The sequence below is a fragment of the Pagrus major genome, chromosome 15 (assembly GCF_040436345.1).
Source record: "Pagrus major chromosome 15, Pma_NU_1.0".
Classification (NCBI taxonomy): Eukaryota; Metazoa; Chordata; class Actinopteri; order Spariformes; family Sparidae; genus Pagrus; species Pagrus major.
The window spans coordinates 19,933,520-19,949,640 of NC_133229.1; the positions used below are offsets into that span (position 1 = coordinate 19,933,520).

Consider the following 16,121-nt stretch of genomic DNA (forward strand, 5'->3'; position numbering starts at 1 on the left):
AACTTTCGGTCAGACAGGAGACTCAGAAGTCAGAATCGAGATACTAACAACATAATGACAACATTTTTTTCCTTTAAACACTTCTTTCTTTTCATTTTGACCCTAATAAACACTAATAAGTCTACATTTCTCTTAAAAACAGACCGTTTTAAAACTTAAATATCAGGGAGGTTTAATGCTGCATAAAAATAAAGAATAAAAATTCACAGATTACATAATTGACACAGGAAGATTTGTTGTATTTTAGCGTTTTTTACAGCTGTGATCTCTGGGATCCCAAATGGTCACCTGAAAAATGTCATTGGTTGACATTGACAGGTGACACCTGAAGTCAGGGTGCTGCAGTGTTTCAAAAAACAATGTTTCTTGTTCTGCAGTATCGATCTTGATCTTTAAAAAAACAACTGTCCATCATGAGTCCGTCAACTTTTTAGTTCAATATCTCTATTATGCAATCAGACAAAAAATACAAGCAGATTTTGATAATTAGAGAAATGCTGAATATCAGATTCGATAATCAGTCGACCCAGAGTATACAGTACATATATGTAAATATATGTACAATTTGCTATTATTTGTACTTTTGATACTTAACTACATTTAATATGAGATACTTTTAAGACCTTTAATTCATATGAGTGACTTTCACTTTTACCAAAGTAATATTTTAACAAGATATCTTTACTCAAGTATGACTTCTGGGTACTTTTTACAACAATGAATCTCATACATCATAATTCAAATCGCTAAATGCATCCAGCGGTTTAGTTTCATGACATCTTTCGCCTCTGAAATGTCTGTGTATGCATGCTTGCGTCTATGTGTGTGCTTGCATGTGTTTGTGTTACCTCAGGGACTGTTGCTGGTATAAACTCTGACCTTGTCAGGACCGATAGTCCTCATGGGGACCAGAGACTAGTCCTAATGAGGCAACATGTCATTCCTGAGGTCCTGGTTAAGGTTAAGGTCAGGCTGTCCACAATGAATGGAAGTCAGTGTAATGTCCTTACAAGGATAGCTGTGCAAAGTTGTGTATGTGCGTGTGTAAAACCCAGACAGGAAGTGGCCCCTCGAGAAAGGGAGGAAATGGCAAAGTGTTTTTGTGGCAGAACTGCCAAGTGACACACACACACACATAGTATGATAACAGCATAATAGGTATGGTTTCAGTGGTCTTTCTTTCTTCTTCCTCCCACATGATTCCCTCTTACTCCTCGTCCTTTTCTTCCTTTCTTTTCCTCCCTCAGCTGCTCTTTTCTTCTCCCACTCTCAAGAGGAGAGCTTGTCAAGTTGTCTTTTCTCAAACTGGAACTCCTCTGAAACAAGAGCAGAATAACATACAACATTTTCAGGCCTGATTTCAGCACAGAAAGCTGATAGTTCCAAGTTCAAAAACGAACATATCACCCCCTCTGTGCACAGTGATGTCTCCTGCCTGTGTCTGTGCTTCTTTAACAGAGAGAAACCTAAAAGGAAATTAACAGTATCACATTAATTATGAATGATTAAAATATGGCAACCATTCTGTCAACAATGTCATCCAAGAGCTGAGTCCTGGTTGCCAACAAGCCAGGTGGCTCTCAGGCTTTACCAACCTACTGCAACACAGCGGAGTGGATCATTGCAGAGCGGCAGGAAAAACTGGCCTGCTGGAAACCTCGAATCCTCACTGTGTATCACTTGACCTTGTGTGGTACCATAATATATATGACAAGACTTTTTTGACTTGCATAAATTAGATTAGGCTGGACATGAAGACCTTTTAAATCGAAGCAATTGTTTTATCATGGATCAGGCAAGTACATAAACAAAATGTGCAGCCTTTAATGTCTTACTGGGTTTGATTTAAGAGTATGAGCATATCTTTTAATCTATTTCTAATTGAAGTTTCTTACTCTGATTCTTCCATCAGTACGACTCCATGACAGCATCTCAGAGGAAGGTTTCCATTACCTCGTCTTTGACCTGTAAGTAAAACACATGAACACACACATGCAAGCACACACAGGTCACAGATTCAGGCTGCAGTATTGCTTCAGCAATTGCTTCACCTGAGCAACAAGTAATTCAAGACATAATGACTGTCACCATTCACACGTTACAGTACATCAGATTTTCCACTGAGCTGCCACGATGGAAAGGGTCAGGTTACTCTTCAATAAAGCTGTATTTAATAAGTAATTGAACAAAGGTGTCTGTGACTAGAACCTCACAACAGTAATTTTGTTCCCAGTTTTTACATCTAACAGGATTGGATTGTGTTTGGTGGAATTGAGCACATATTTATTCAGGTTAAAGACACAGAGAGAAATAGGTATTGCTGAAAGTTTCAGGTCAAGCTGTAGTTAACTGCCATCAGATTAGTATCTGAGGTGCAAATAAACCAGACTTGCAACTCAGTCTTGTTGAGGCTTGTATTATCAGTAGTCACCAGAAGTTAGAGCACATATTACACAAACATATTGGATCTATCTGTCCTCACTGACATCAACATAAATCAATATCCTTCCTCTAAAACCTTATTTAAAACGAAACAACTGATTAAAAGAGCCGAATTTGACATTTAGAAAAGTAATTTAAAGGTGTTGTCATGATATTTTCTGTGGTGTCTATTTATTCCATTTGTGAGAGGGACTTTCATTTGTCTCTTTAGCAGAAAAGAGAACTAACCAAGTCTTTATTCTCTCTGTGTCTGTCGACAGTGTCACTGGAGGAGAGCTGTTTGAGGACATTGTTGCTAGAGAGTATTACAGCGAGGCAGATGCCAGGTACAGTATTTCAACATTGTTATGTGTTACTAGTCAATTTCCCTCCACAGTAAAACTTCTGGCTGCTGGAAGCTGTAAAGTTATGAAAGCACAACATTTTTGTTGATGTAGTTTGTGCTTTAGTGGCAGAAACGGTGCTTGAGGTTGTTTTCAGTTCACTGTAAGCACTTTATTTTTGACCATGTAACTCGGGGCTTTTAAATTTAATTCTGTTAATAAATAATGACAAAGCTGTCTTAAGTTTAAAACCTTATTTTTCGCCTGTTGTCAGAGCCTGCAGTTGTTTTTGCACTGCAGCACACAAAAGATTATAACCAAACTAGTCAGGGCTACCAGGCTCTAACTTTTGGTCATCTCGTGGATGGACACATACCGTTGGGATTATAGTTGTCTTCTGATGATCTGTACAGATGATCCTGCACCAAAGATTTCTTTTGAGCCAGAACAAAACAAAGGAAAGGCGGGAGAGATGAGGTGAAGAGAGGAAATGAAAGGGAATTTACGATCCTAAAGTGAGTGAGGGCAGTCTGCTGGGCACCATATTAACTTCAAAAATAGGAAGGAGAATAAAATGTGGAGTCCAGATTTAGCCTAATTTGGACATAACGCCAGGAGCTCTTCTTTTGCTTCAGTCATACAGAGAGCGGACACTGCTCCCCCAAAATCTGTCTCTGTCCAGCCTCCTACTGCTGACCCTAACTTCACCTTTACTCATGTCAAGCTCAATTTAATCTAAAAGAAATGGTATTAATTTTAACTGCGCACTAGACCAGCAAAATTGGTGATATGTGGGCTTGGGACAAGCTTACATAAGATATCCCCCCACCGCACACACCCTGCTCGCTCCACATCCCACTTCCACACATTCATTCACATAAAAATGCATCCAACTTTCCACCCACATACACTCAGTTCAGCCACATGCAGACCGCAACTGTTGACTGTAACGCGTGTCATAAGTATACCGGATGTTTTGATTGGTTGAAAGTGTCAAAATGAATGAGAGGAAATTATCTCCCGTTTCAAATCGCAGCTAGCATGTCAGACATTTGTTGATGCTGCTGGTTGCTGGGTTTTGCTCCCGTTCAGCCTTCAAGAGCTTGAACTAGTTCATGTGAAGAGTTTTCCGACCACATCGGAAATCAAAAGTGTTTATAGCTGTTCAGAGTTCAGCTACTCTGGAAGGCGAAGTGAAAGGCTGGCCGTTATTGACGAGGGAAGGATGGGTTTTAAATATGGCGAACGTTTTCAGCCTCTCCTGGAAGGAGTTCATAGTGTTGTACTCGGTTGTTCGTTCAGATGAAAAGAGATATAAATAGTTGTGTAAATTATTAAAAAGAGAGCGAGAAAGAGAAGTTCAGACCTTGCACACCTCCCACATTGGAAAGGTGTGTGCGGTACAAGCAGCTGTGATAAACCTTTAGTTAGTCAGGGCACTGTTGGGAACGCCTGGCTGGCATTCTAGTTCATCCCAAAGGTGTTCATTAAAGTTCAGGTCAAGGCTTTGGTTGTCTGTATACTTTGAGCGATAGCGTAGCAGCTAAGCTTAAAAATGTTCAACATAGTGTGACCTTTGGTAGAGCTGGCTGCTATTGACTTGCTATAGTGACAAGATACAGTGTGGAGTGTGCACAGCGGGAACCTTGACTGATATTTCACTTGCTCCTCTCTATGACTCAATCAACTGTTGTTTTGCCATCTTTTTTCTTTGCCCTGTCTCAGCATGTATCTCTCTTCCCAGTTCGTATTTCCTTTGTTTTTGAATGCTGGGCATTCGGTTGCAAAGTTATATTGTTGGATTTCATAGTCTCATAGTCTTTTCTATTTTACCTTTCATTTAGTGCAGAATTAAATGCAAAAATAGTCATAGTGTGGTCCCTTGTGATATCATGATTGCAGAACATAATGTAGGTGCACCAATTAATACATGATGATTTAATTCCTTAGCACATAATGTAAATAATATAACACTAGTAAAGGTGTAAATACATGTTTTTCTTCATTAAAATCACAGCACGTGCAACAAAAAACTTCAGTTGTTAAAAAGATAAACTTTCAGGCGCGCCGGTGCAACCAATAAAAGTTTTACCTGCCTTTTGGGTGTGGCCACACTGCAATTTCAAAATGCACTTTAAGGACTGATACTGATCAGACGGTATTGAGTTTCATTTACATTTTTTTCTTCCTGTATTTCAGTCTGAACTCTTTATCATCTGCACTGGGTTGACAGATGTGTCTCTCCTCTGTTTCTCATTCTTCTGTCTTTTCAGCCACTGTATCAATCAGATCCTGGAGAGCGTCAGTCACATCCACCAGCATGACATTGTGCACAGGGACCTCAAGGTGAGTTACTGTGGGAGGACCTTCTCTACTCAGTAGTTAATGTACAAAAATCGGTTATTTATAGCACTGTGTTGTGAATGAGGATGAAAGACATTTGTGGAGATTCACAGCAGGTCTAAACACACTCATGCAGACGTCATGCTCGTGTGACGTTAGGAGCGTCATCCAGTTCTCGCTTTACCTGCTTTTTTTATCTCCTCCTTACCTCTCGATTGCCATCTTCCTCTACACCTACTCCCCTCCTATTTTCCCTATGTCCCCCTCTTTCCTCTCCTTTCTTCTACTCTCTCTATCCCCCCTTCCTCCTCCCTCCTGCACTGCTGTGGAGTGACGAAAGCAGACCAGCTGCTATTAATAGCGGGTCGGTGGGTGAGACGACGGCCAGTGACGATTTCACCCGCAGCGAGCTTGTTCACCCCGACCAGAAACCGACAGCACTCTGACCTCCTCAGCTGTGTTATTTAATTTTGATAATTTAGTGAATGCAGATGGCAAAGTGTGCTGAGATTTAAACACCTGGATAGCTGCACCATATCTTTTTTATTGCCAACACTGACTTCAGACTGCGAAACTTGAATAGTTTACTTAGCAATCTGGTCCTTTACTTTTATGTGCCAGAGCAAGATTAAACCATTACTCCCGGGTAAGAAGACAAGCATAATTGGAAAATAAACAATCTGTTTCTGTGTTAAAGTGGTGTAAATGGACTTGTGGTGCTTTTCATTGATTTTTAGCTTGTATATGGATCTCGGTATCAAATAAACTTAGAGGGGGAAGAGACAATAATGATGACTGATGAGGGCAGAGGACAGAAATGAATTACATTAGTTAATGTACAACTCTCTTTTCATGTATTCAGACTGCATCCATGCTGTATTATTACTCCAAACTCATTCTGTGTTGCCAAACGTCATTTGAACCCACCAAAATGTATTATAAATTCTAGTAGAGGCATCAAAGTTTCCCAAAAACCATGTCTAGCTGAATTTGGAAAAATGTGTCTGAAATGAGGCAAAAGTCGTCTTTAATATCTCCATTTGATGGAACGAAGCAGCTTGAAAACATGAAATGTTGTATTTGAATATTTCACTCAGTTCAAATATTATAATACTATACATTACATTGTATTAATTTGGCAGATGCTTTTGCCCAAGGTGACTTACAGAAAGTGCCTTATCCCATAATATCTTTAATTAAGAGCAGATACAGAATGTCTATGGAAACTGTCGGAGCTGAACGAGATGATTTTGTTTCCAATCTAAAAGCTGCAATAACAGATATGTTTTTGGCCACTTTCAAGTGGATGTGGTGAACTTGTTAGCAAACATTTGCCTATTTACATCAGCTTGAGTCCAGTTTCCACTTTCTTTCAGCTCGTTTTTGGTCTCTACCAACTCTGCACTGCCTGTTCTGCTGCCACCAAGTGGCCAAAAGAAGATGTGTTGATACTCCTTTAAGACATTTGTTTCTTTGTAGAACAAACCCTTCAGTCGCAGCAAAAAATAACTTTGGGACTTGAAGAACTTCCTGGGGATAAAGCTGCCAAAAGTGGCATCTGTATTAGAGCCATAAAAATAACCAACAATGCCGTCAACGTGTGCCGTGGAGAGTTGTGACATCACACACACACGTCATATTTTTGCCTCCCTGTCATCTTGGGAGAGCCACTCGCTGAAGGGAAAACAAGAATTAGAGAGAAAGAGTTGAATGATGTTGGCTGGTGGCAGACTGGGTTGCCATGGTAACTGTAGGGTGAGGTCACCCGGCTGCTGCAGCGCCAGCGTAGGGACTCATTATGCCACCTCCCATCTATCTGTCTCTATCTGTCTCCATCTCTTTTCCTCTGTTGCTTTCACTCCAGCTCTCTGTCCCTGTGTGGTTCCCCCTTTTCTCTCTCTATCCTGTTGTTTTGTCTCTGCTCGGTAGAGAGGGGGAAAAAATGCTCGGAGGACGGAGGGATGGATGGATAGATAAGTAGGTGAGAGATGAGAGAGAGGCTGACAGATGTGTAGAAACAGACCAAAAGCACAAAGATTGTTGTCAGACATCAGTCTGTCTGTCTACATATGGGGGGATGTTCATCACTGTGTGGACGGCTAACCACTGCAGAGACATTTGCCCTTGAGACACACTCACACACACACACACATCACCATATTGCAAAAAAATAAACTGGCTATCTTTAAACTTTCCATTAACATCCTGTTATCAGGATATCCGATCACTGTCCTTTGCATTTACACCTGGTATGTTCACCTGGAGACCTGGACACCTGGAGGGTCGGTTTATTTATTTATTGTTTAACGTTTTTTTAAACACACAAAAGAAGATTTTGTCGCTGCATCCAAAATGCTGTGTTAAATTCTGTGACAGCTGACTGAAAAGGTCTTTCCTTCAGGGGCAGCCTTTGTAGCCTGTTTGACCAAATCATGCCTCATTACTACTGTGGATGTCATCGAGCTCCTGCAGCTCGTCCAGTCATGCAGACAGATAGAACATTCCTTGAAGGAGGACACATGCTTATTTCTTGCTCTTAATTAAATGTTTTTTTTCTCCTTCTTGTTGCTCATAACTGTGCTACAGTTTATTTTGTCTCACACAAAACTTCATCAAGTTTATCTGAGGATAAATTTCCTGGCATGTTTTAATTGAATTACTTTTTATGTACAATTTGAAGATTGTGTGCACATTTTGATGAAAAGTTTGTTGAGTGTTAGGCAGACAAAATGTGAAATAGCTTGCAATGGGCGTTTGTCTGCATGTTTGACATTTTACAGAAAATAATGGACAAAGGAATATTGAAAACAGTCATTAATCGCAGCATAAGTAAAGTAAATTATATTAAAATAAAATCCTAAAGAACAATTTACCTCTGTGTGTTGCAGCCAGAGAACCTGCTGCTGGCCAGTAAGATGAAGGGGGCAGCGGTGAAGCTCGCTGACTTCGGTTTAGCCATCGAGGTGCAGGGGGACCAACAGGCATGGTTTGGTAAGAAATAAGATATTTACAGCTTGGATTTTTAACCTTATTCCTTGTATTTATTCCACAGTGTTTACTTTTATCAGCAGTATTTGCTTCAGCAAGAAAACCACCATCACTGCTTGAGAAAATAAAGTATTGATTTAGTATTGACGTGGAGTTGTTTCAGTTCATCATGGTGATAATCTGCTCTGTTTTTGTGGCTGTGTTGACAAAAAAATAAATAAATAACTAAGAGCAATCATGCAAGAGAAACTAATAAATAATAAAAAATTGTCCTGAGGGAAATAAATACAGGACCCATTTTTAAGGAACTGTCTAAAACATTTTTATTATGCTGCCATGCTGGTGGTAGCCGTGGCCCGAGGCATTATGTTTTTGAGTTGTCCGTCCCTCCGTCTGTCTCATTCTTGTGAACGTGATATCTCTGCAATGCCTTCAGGGTATTTCTTCAAATATGGCACACTTAGACCTGGACGAGATTTTGGTCGTCAAAGGTCATCATCCTTTTTTCGTGAACACGATATCTAAAAAACAAATTAAGACAATTTCTTCAAATTTGGCACAAATGTCCACTTTGATTCGAGGGTGAACTGCTTAGAATTTGGTGGTCAAAGGTCACTGTGACCTCACAAAACACATTTTTGGCCATCACTTAACAATTCATATAATAATTAGGACAACGTTTTACACAAATGTCTAATTAGATAATAGATGAAGTAATGGTGTTTTATATCCAAAAGGTCAAAGGTCAACTTGAGTGTGATATCATACTCTTCTGTTAGCATGTGGTGTAAATAGTTTAGTTGTATTCGGGTATTATTGTGAATATTAGTTTTACATTCAAACAGCAATAAAGAGAATATTAAATGTATCTGGTTAAAAAATTAAGAAAAGAAACAGAATGAGGGGAAGATAAGGAGGGTAAAGACAAAGACACGTACAAACGCCCTTTGTAATTCTTGGTTCAGAGATCAGGAAGGCTTATGAACCTGCAGTCTTGCTCAAATCATGTTATAATAAAGAATACTGTATATCATGATGACATTGATTTAAAAAATCACCATTGAATGTCTGTGTTTCTGCAGGTTTTGCAGGAACTCCAGGATATCTGTCCCCAGAGGTGTTGAGAAAGGACCCGTATGGAAAGCCAGTGGACATATGGGCATGTGGTCAGTTCACCAGAACTTGCAACTTGATATTATTTTTCTTGCATAATCGATTAGTTGTTAGGTCTAAAAAATGTCAGAAAATTGTGCTCAGATGTCTTGTTTTGACCACAACTCAAAGATCTTCAGTTAGAGGAGTAAAGATACCAGAAACTTTCCACGTTTAAAAAGCTGGAATCGGAGAGTTTCGACTTGATTGATCTTATCATATCTTATCTTATCTGGCAGTTATTTTGATAGTCGACAACTAACAGTTGCAGCTTTAAAAATGACTCCTGAAACTACATTTACATGCACTTTGTGTAGTTTTATTTACAGTATGTTCATATAGATTTTGTATGTGTTTCAGGTGTGATCCTGTACATCTTGTTGGTGGGCTACCCTCCCTTCTGGGACGAGGACCAACACAAACTGTACCAACAGATCAAGGCCGGTGCATATGACGTGAGTTCTTCTCTCTCATATTCTTGTAGTTACCTTCCTGTGTGTCTGTAGGTGTGAGCTGCATGGGTGTTGTTTTGGGCCGTAAAAGCTCTGCAGAGATGAGGGAAACTCCAGAGTCAGGCGATAATTGTCTGAAGGTCTGTCACGACGAGCAACACCTGCCACTTTAAACATTAAGGGAGGTGGAATTACTTGTAACCTCTTTGAGCAGCTCACATGGTAGACTCAGTAGGACATACAATTTCAGAGCATGTATACCATCAGCTTTATTAAATGCTCTTCTTCTGTGGAGCTCATATTCACTGAGCTCATATACTGAGCATGTATTTTGTCAGTGCATAGATCCATGAAGATGAGAGTTAAGGTCCACTGAGTCTGTTAGAGAGCTCCATCTGTGTTGATGAAACTTGAATTCTAATACATCATCTTAATCATAATTTATGTGAAAGAAAAAACAAGCTCTGAGCCTCGAGATGAGCCCTACAGGACACCTTCACTTCAAATCTCGTCAAATAACAAATAACCAATTCCGTCATGCAAGTTATCTAGAAATTTAATTTTAGTTTTTAATTGCTTGCTACTTGTTATTGCAGGATTCTCGTTTATAAAAACGTGATACACTATTGGAAAGCAATAGCCTTATTTATCAGATCTTGTCTTGTCCTGTGGGAGACAGGAATTTATTACCCGTATTAATTTCCATAATTGGAAGCAACCACATCTAATGAATGTGCATAATATGAGCATTGATATGAAGCTACTGTGACAAGCACTTGTAATAATCAGCACTATCATCACTGTCAAGCAGAGACCCTGAATCTCATTTCTTGTCTTTTTGATCAGTAATTGACAACCGACACTTTAATGTTTGAGGTAAACATTTTTTGACAACCTGCTTTGGTGGCATGGTTGTGTTAATGGAGTGAGAGAAGCTATTGACTTAAATGCAAATACAGTGAGGAAAGAGACGTACCTAGCAAACACTCAGACAGATGAAAGTGTGTTTCGGTTTGAAAACGTCATATCTGTGCCTAAAAAAACAGGCACAAAATCCTGCCTGAACAGGGATATACATTCTTGACAATCCTTCCTCTTTATGTCCTCTTTCAGTTTCCTTCTCCAGAGTGGGACACAGTGACCCCCGAGGCCAAGAATCTGATCAATCAGATGTTAACGATTAACCCTGCCAAAAGGATCACTGCCGACCAGGCCCTGAAGCATCCCTGGGTCTGCGTAAGTCACACTTCTTTCAACAGAATAAAGACTTAAGACTACATGTTAGAGCTTTAGACAAAACTGAATGTACAGCAGAGTGCCATGACCATGGAAATGTGTGGCTGTGATTGGCTGATAACATCTTCTTTCCAGAAAAGCAGGTATCTCCTGGCTAATGTAATGACACTTTATATTAAGGCCACAAATACTGCAATGTGCATGAGCCTCGGTTGCCTATCGAGAAGAAACCACTCACAGGAAAGTCAACACAATTCGTTGTTGCAGTCATAACCAAACACGGCATCATAAATGTCGAATTTATCCGAAATTGCGATTAGATGTTCCTTACCAAACTGCACCTTGGGAGCCGTAGCATCACCTAAGCTTGTACCTTCGACTTCTTTATCAAAGAGCCAGATATTTACTAAAGCAGCCATTAATCTTTGCAGTGACGCCTTTATGAGCTGTAGACGAGCTCCGACTATGAGTCACACAACTTAGTTGGTACATGCTAACAGTGAACCTCCAACTGGTATAAAGAAGTTATTAGGAACAAACTTTTAAAAGAATAGATGATGATTTAAAGACATAATATGTAACATTTCTGCATAAAAATTTCTAAAAACGAGTAGAACGTGGTTATATATTTTGTTGAGTTTGTACTCACATTATTGCAAATGTTTGCACCAATGTTCAAACCCAGAGAAATCCATAATTTTATTCACGGTAGATGTGTTTTTCATTTGGTCGCCTGTTGCTATTGTAGGAGACGGTAAAGAGTGAGAGAGGAAGTCTGCGAATGGAACATGAATGAAACTAAATGTCCCTGAACATTTCTTCCTGCCTCACATAAATAGATTTTCAATCTGTGGTTGGTTAAAGATGCAATTTGTAAGATATGGTCCAGGGGATCGTCTTTGGTCTTGGTGACTGTGTTTAGTTGTAGTTCAGTGTCCAGCCGTATTCACTCACTTTAGGCTGTTAAATCCTGTTGAGCTGGGCCCCGTTGCCCTGTGATCCAAGGTCTCGGTTCAGACACACTATAGAGCCACCGGCTCCACCGCTTAGTGAGCCATGGGCTGATTAGCTAACAGTAGCTAGCTACGGCTAAGAATAGCTAGTAAAGAGCAGCAGTTGTCAGTTACTCTGGTGATATGTGGCCCCCTATGTTTTTGGAGCTACCTTCGAGTTCTGGCCATATTCTACAAATTACACCTTTAACAATAATGTTAACAAAAAGCCCGGGATCCCAGGCTACTTAAATCTTTTGTTTTGTTTTGATTGAGAGGCTCGTAGCAGCAGAAATTACCTACTGTGCGTCTAAAGTAGGCGGCACAATAATATTCTACATGAGCATCCGAATACAGAAAATAAAGGCTGAAGAAACAGGACGCAAAATATTTATCAGGACTCTTTGTTGTTCATGTTATATCGAACTTAGATTTATCTACAATGTTTTCTCCTCTTTCACCATACAGCAACGCTCCACTGTGGCCTCCATGATGCACCGCCAAGAGACTGTGGAGTGTCTGCGCAAGTTCAACGCCAGGAGGAAACTGAAAGTGAGTGTGTGGTCACAGTCACAAACACATACACACACAAACACACACACACACACAAACACACATTTGTACGATGTTGATTGTTGTTTGTGTCTCTCTAGGGAGCTATCCTCACAACGATGCTGGTGTCCAGGAACTTTTCAGGTGAGCTTTGGCAGCGATACTAATCCCACATCAAGAGATTTGATTTGGCCCATAGACTTCAAATGGGGCCAGTGCTGTTGATAATACATATTTGGAGAACCTGGATTTAGAGAACCTGAGCAAATTTGTGACAGAAAACAGCCAATGTGTGTTTTATTTAATTAATTTGAGGTTTTATACATTTTATAGGCGATCACTTTCCTATAGAATCCAGGTAATGGGTATCGCTGTTGCTCTGCTGCTTTACTTCCTGTCTGGGATCTTTTCTTTGGCCATAACCGCACATATTTTATTCTGGTTCACATTTGCTCGTCAGCCTTGTCTACAGTTCTTATTTCGCACTTCAGAGGTTTGGCTTGGATTTCCTCTTCGTCAGCAGTTTGATCACTGAAAACATAGTGCACTCTTGATTGAACACCCTATTTGTGGACAAGACGATGGCCTGGTAGGCCAATGCATTAATGCTTTTGGCCCTGTGTTTATATGCCTTCATGTAAGTAAAGCAGCTCCTCTGGATTACTGCCAACTACTTTCTACTGGTCAGGATTGATCTAGACTGAAGAAGACAAACAGGCCAGACCTCTGAATTGCTTTAACTTTAGGCGTGTTTATCAAGTTAATGTCAACGGGAACAAGATTAATAATTTCAGGTTGCAGGTATTCCAGCGCTGAGAAGATTTCCTGTCTGCTGCCGCGCTTCATCCTAATAATATCAGAGAAATACACTTTCTGGAAACTCGTGTTTTGTCATTCTTGTCTAAGTTTATTAAACCTTTGAGAAATCCAGAAATAAGAAGTCTCTCAGGCTTCAGTGAGGCGCTTGTCCCACCTGTGCCTCCACACTGAATCCCTCTCTGTCCAATAGTGGGACGGCAGCATACCAGCCCTGCCGCTACCACCAGCACAGCCGCAATGGCACAGGAAGGTACGTCTGCTCGAGGGGTTGTTGGAGTCGGGCACTGCCAACTTCGTGTTCAGGCTATTGGCATGTGGCCTGGGCTGCTTGAACCCCTCCACCTGCTGCCTGCTGCTACTGCACATTGATGGTGCCACGTTTGAATTGAACGGTGGTCATTGCACTGGGGCATCTTACACAGAAACACACACACACGTAAATGGAAACCGTGAACGCAGCTCAGCTCTTGACCTTTCAGTGCTGCTGCGTGTGTTGATGCTCTAATGAACAGAGCTCCTCTTCAGGACTGGATATTTAATTTCCTGTGTCGAACACAACAGCCATTTAACTGACATCCAGCATGACCCTCTGACCTCCTTCCAACTGCTGCAGCTGCCACCGAGCAAAGCCCTGTTTACACATCTCTGCATTAGGTTGCATATCTTTTCCTCTGCAGCATCAGCAATTTAACCTTTTATCTTACAAATCAGGGGTGTCATGATCTAACAATGGCATAGCCGTCAGTGCTGAAAAACAATGTTTAAATCGAATTGTGACCTTAAATTTGAAAAGAGAAATTGTGAAACCCCTGTTACAAATATAAATAGACACGGCAGCATTCGACCTCCACAACACTCCCAGTTTTGCCTCCTTTGAATCAGTTTGTATCCACAGTACTCGGCTGATGCCCAGTCGATGCCTGCCTGTGCTCGCTGCAACCTTCCCTCCGCATGGCTCTGGCACTAACGGCCAGCCAAGCATGTGTATGAGCCCACAGCACAGCACAGTATGCCTACCTGCATGGGAAGCTGGATAAACAGAATGCACAGTGAAATGTGTTATCAATACACCTTTGCCTCCTCTCTCCTGCCTGCTCCGTTGTCTTTGTGTGAACAGACAAAACCACAAGAAACCTGAAGGCGTCAGTATGCTTCAAACAAATTGATTGTAGGATTTTCAATCAGACGTCTGACACCAGCTCTCCTCAGGCCTTTCAACACTGAATTTAGTGGGGTGTCAGAAAACTTCATTATAAGACCAAGTAGCAGAAAATGGAAATACTCAAGTAAAGTACAAATACCTCAAAACTGTTCTTAAGTACAGTACTTGAGTAAATGTACTTAGTTACATTCCATCACTGCTGACAGTTCATGCAGGTTCCACACTTAAAGTAGCTTTGAAGAAATCCTCCCTCTGTGACGTCAGGCTTTTAGCCGTCGTTAGTTTGTATGAAGCATACCAAACCCTTTCCAGATCAGTCACACGACAGAGCGATCTGCTTTCTTAAAGGCCATTAATGCAGGAATTGTGGTTTGACCGGCAAATGGATGCCGATAAGTTGTTAATAAAGGTTTTTTCTTTATGCTTGATAACAGTTGTTAGATTTTAGTGTAAAATTTAAGAGTCTGGTTTGGAGACGATGTCCTGAACTTAAAGGTTTCTGCTCAGTCTCATGAATGTTGGGAATGCACTCCTCTGACTCTTTAAAGATAAACACTTTGAAGTGGATGCTGCATGCCAGACGTGTTGATAAGCCACTGTCATCGCATGAACCCTCCACCTCTGTGACAGTTATTAAAGAATGTATTTTAACATGCAGTAAAGGCTTGACAGGTTGTTGTGCCCGCAGTTGTCATCTTCAATTTTCATTCAGATGTTAAGATTTTAAATACATCACTGTTCTCTTGCCTTCTTCATCGCCCTTCTTCCTCCTTTATAAATGGAAGGTAAGGGAGGATCACTGGACGTGACTAACACAAATATGAGTGTTTATACTGTAAAAGTGTTTATTTGTGTGTTTCTTTTCAGTCTGTTTGTGTGCATGCGGTTGACTTTGTTTTTTTTAGTTTGCTGTTAGGTTGTGTGTCGTTGTCATTTCTATGCAAGTCTGGTTATAACTGTGTGTACAGGTTTTCAGATGCACGCACATGATGTTATGTGAGAACGTTTCACTTAGCATTAACTGGTTGGGTTACAGTAGGCGGTTTATATGGTGGCCCTGAAAGCTCAACGCACAGCAACAACATGCAAATAAGAAATTAGGAAAACATTTAGAAAAATTATTGCTGCAAATACAGAAAACAGAACTTCTTGCAGAAGCACCAGAAACTGGAGGGGACACTAAGAAATGATGAAGTTATGAGGCTGTTGTGTACAAGTGGTGCTAAACAAGTGCTTTCCAGCCATGCCCGGGTGTGTTCATCACTTTTTAGTGTCCCCTGGAAACACTTTCCATCTGTATTTGGTTGTTTTCTTTGTAAATGCTGCACATTGTCAGTCAAATTGGTGATGATTTTCCATTTTTTCTCTTCTCGTGTTTGTCTAATTACATGTGTTTTTTGTTTTGAACTCTCGGGGCCAGTGGGTTGTTTTACCTGCAGGAACAGTCGATTATATATGTTAAACATTTTGATTTTTGGGGCTTTTTTTCCCAGCGACTTTTTCACAAAGTTATCCAGCAATAGACGTTCAGCTGACATTCTTCTTGGTGACACTAATTATTTTCGGCGTAGCGTTTAACACAAACAGGTTGTTTTGAGCACTTAATGGGTTCAGAAAGTAACTCATGTACTCATTCAATTCAGTTATTAGTTAATTGATT

The 16,121-nt window shown here is 40.5% G+C and overlaps 1 protein-coding gene across 4 annotated transcripts in view; it reads left to right on the top strand.

Moving 5' to 3' along the window:
- Positions 1 to 16,121, top strand: part of camk2g2 (calcium/calmodulin-dependent protein kinase (CaM kinase) II gamma 2) — a 60,043-nt gene that overhangs the window by 28,150 nt on the left and 15,772 nt on the right. For all 4 annotated transcript variants that reach the window (XM_073481421.1, XM_073481422.1, XM_073481423.1 and 1 more), the window contains exons 4-12: positions 1,913 to 1,967; positions 2,703 to 2,768; positions 5,039 to 5,111; positions 7,997 to 8,099; positions 9,179 to 9,262; positions 9,609 to 9,703; positions 10,814 to 10,936; positions 12,397 to 12,480; positions 12,582 to 12,624. In XM_073481421.1, the coding sequence (XP_073337522.1) occupies positions 1,913 to 1,967; positions 2,703 to 2,768; positions 5,039 to 5,111; positions 7,997 to 8,099; positions 9,179 to 9,262; positions 9,609 to 9,703; positions 10,814 to 10,936; positions 12,397 to 12,480; positions 12,582 to 12,624 (726 nt within the window). The remainder of the gene's footprint in view (positions 1 to 1,912; positions 1,968 to 2,702; positions 2,769 to 5,038; positions 5,112 to 7,996; positions 8,100 to 9,178; positions 9,263 to 9,608; positions 9,704 to 10,813; positions 10,937 to 12,396; positions 12,481 to 12,581; positions 12,625 to 16,121) is intronic.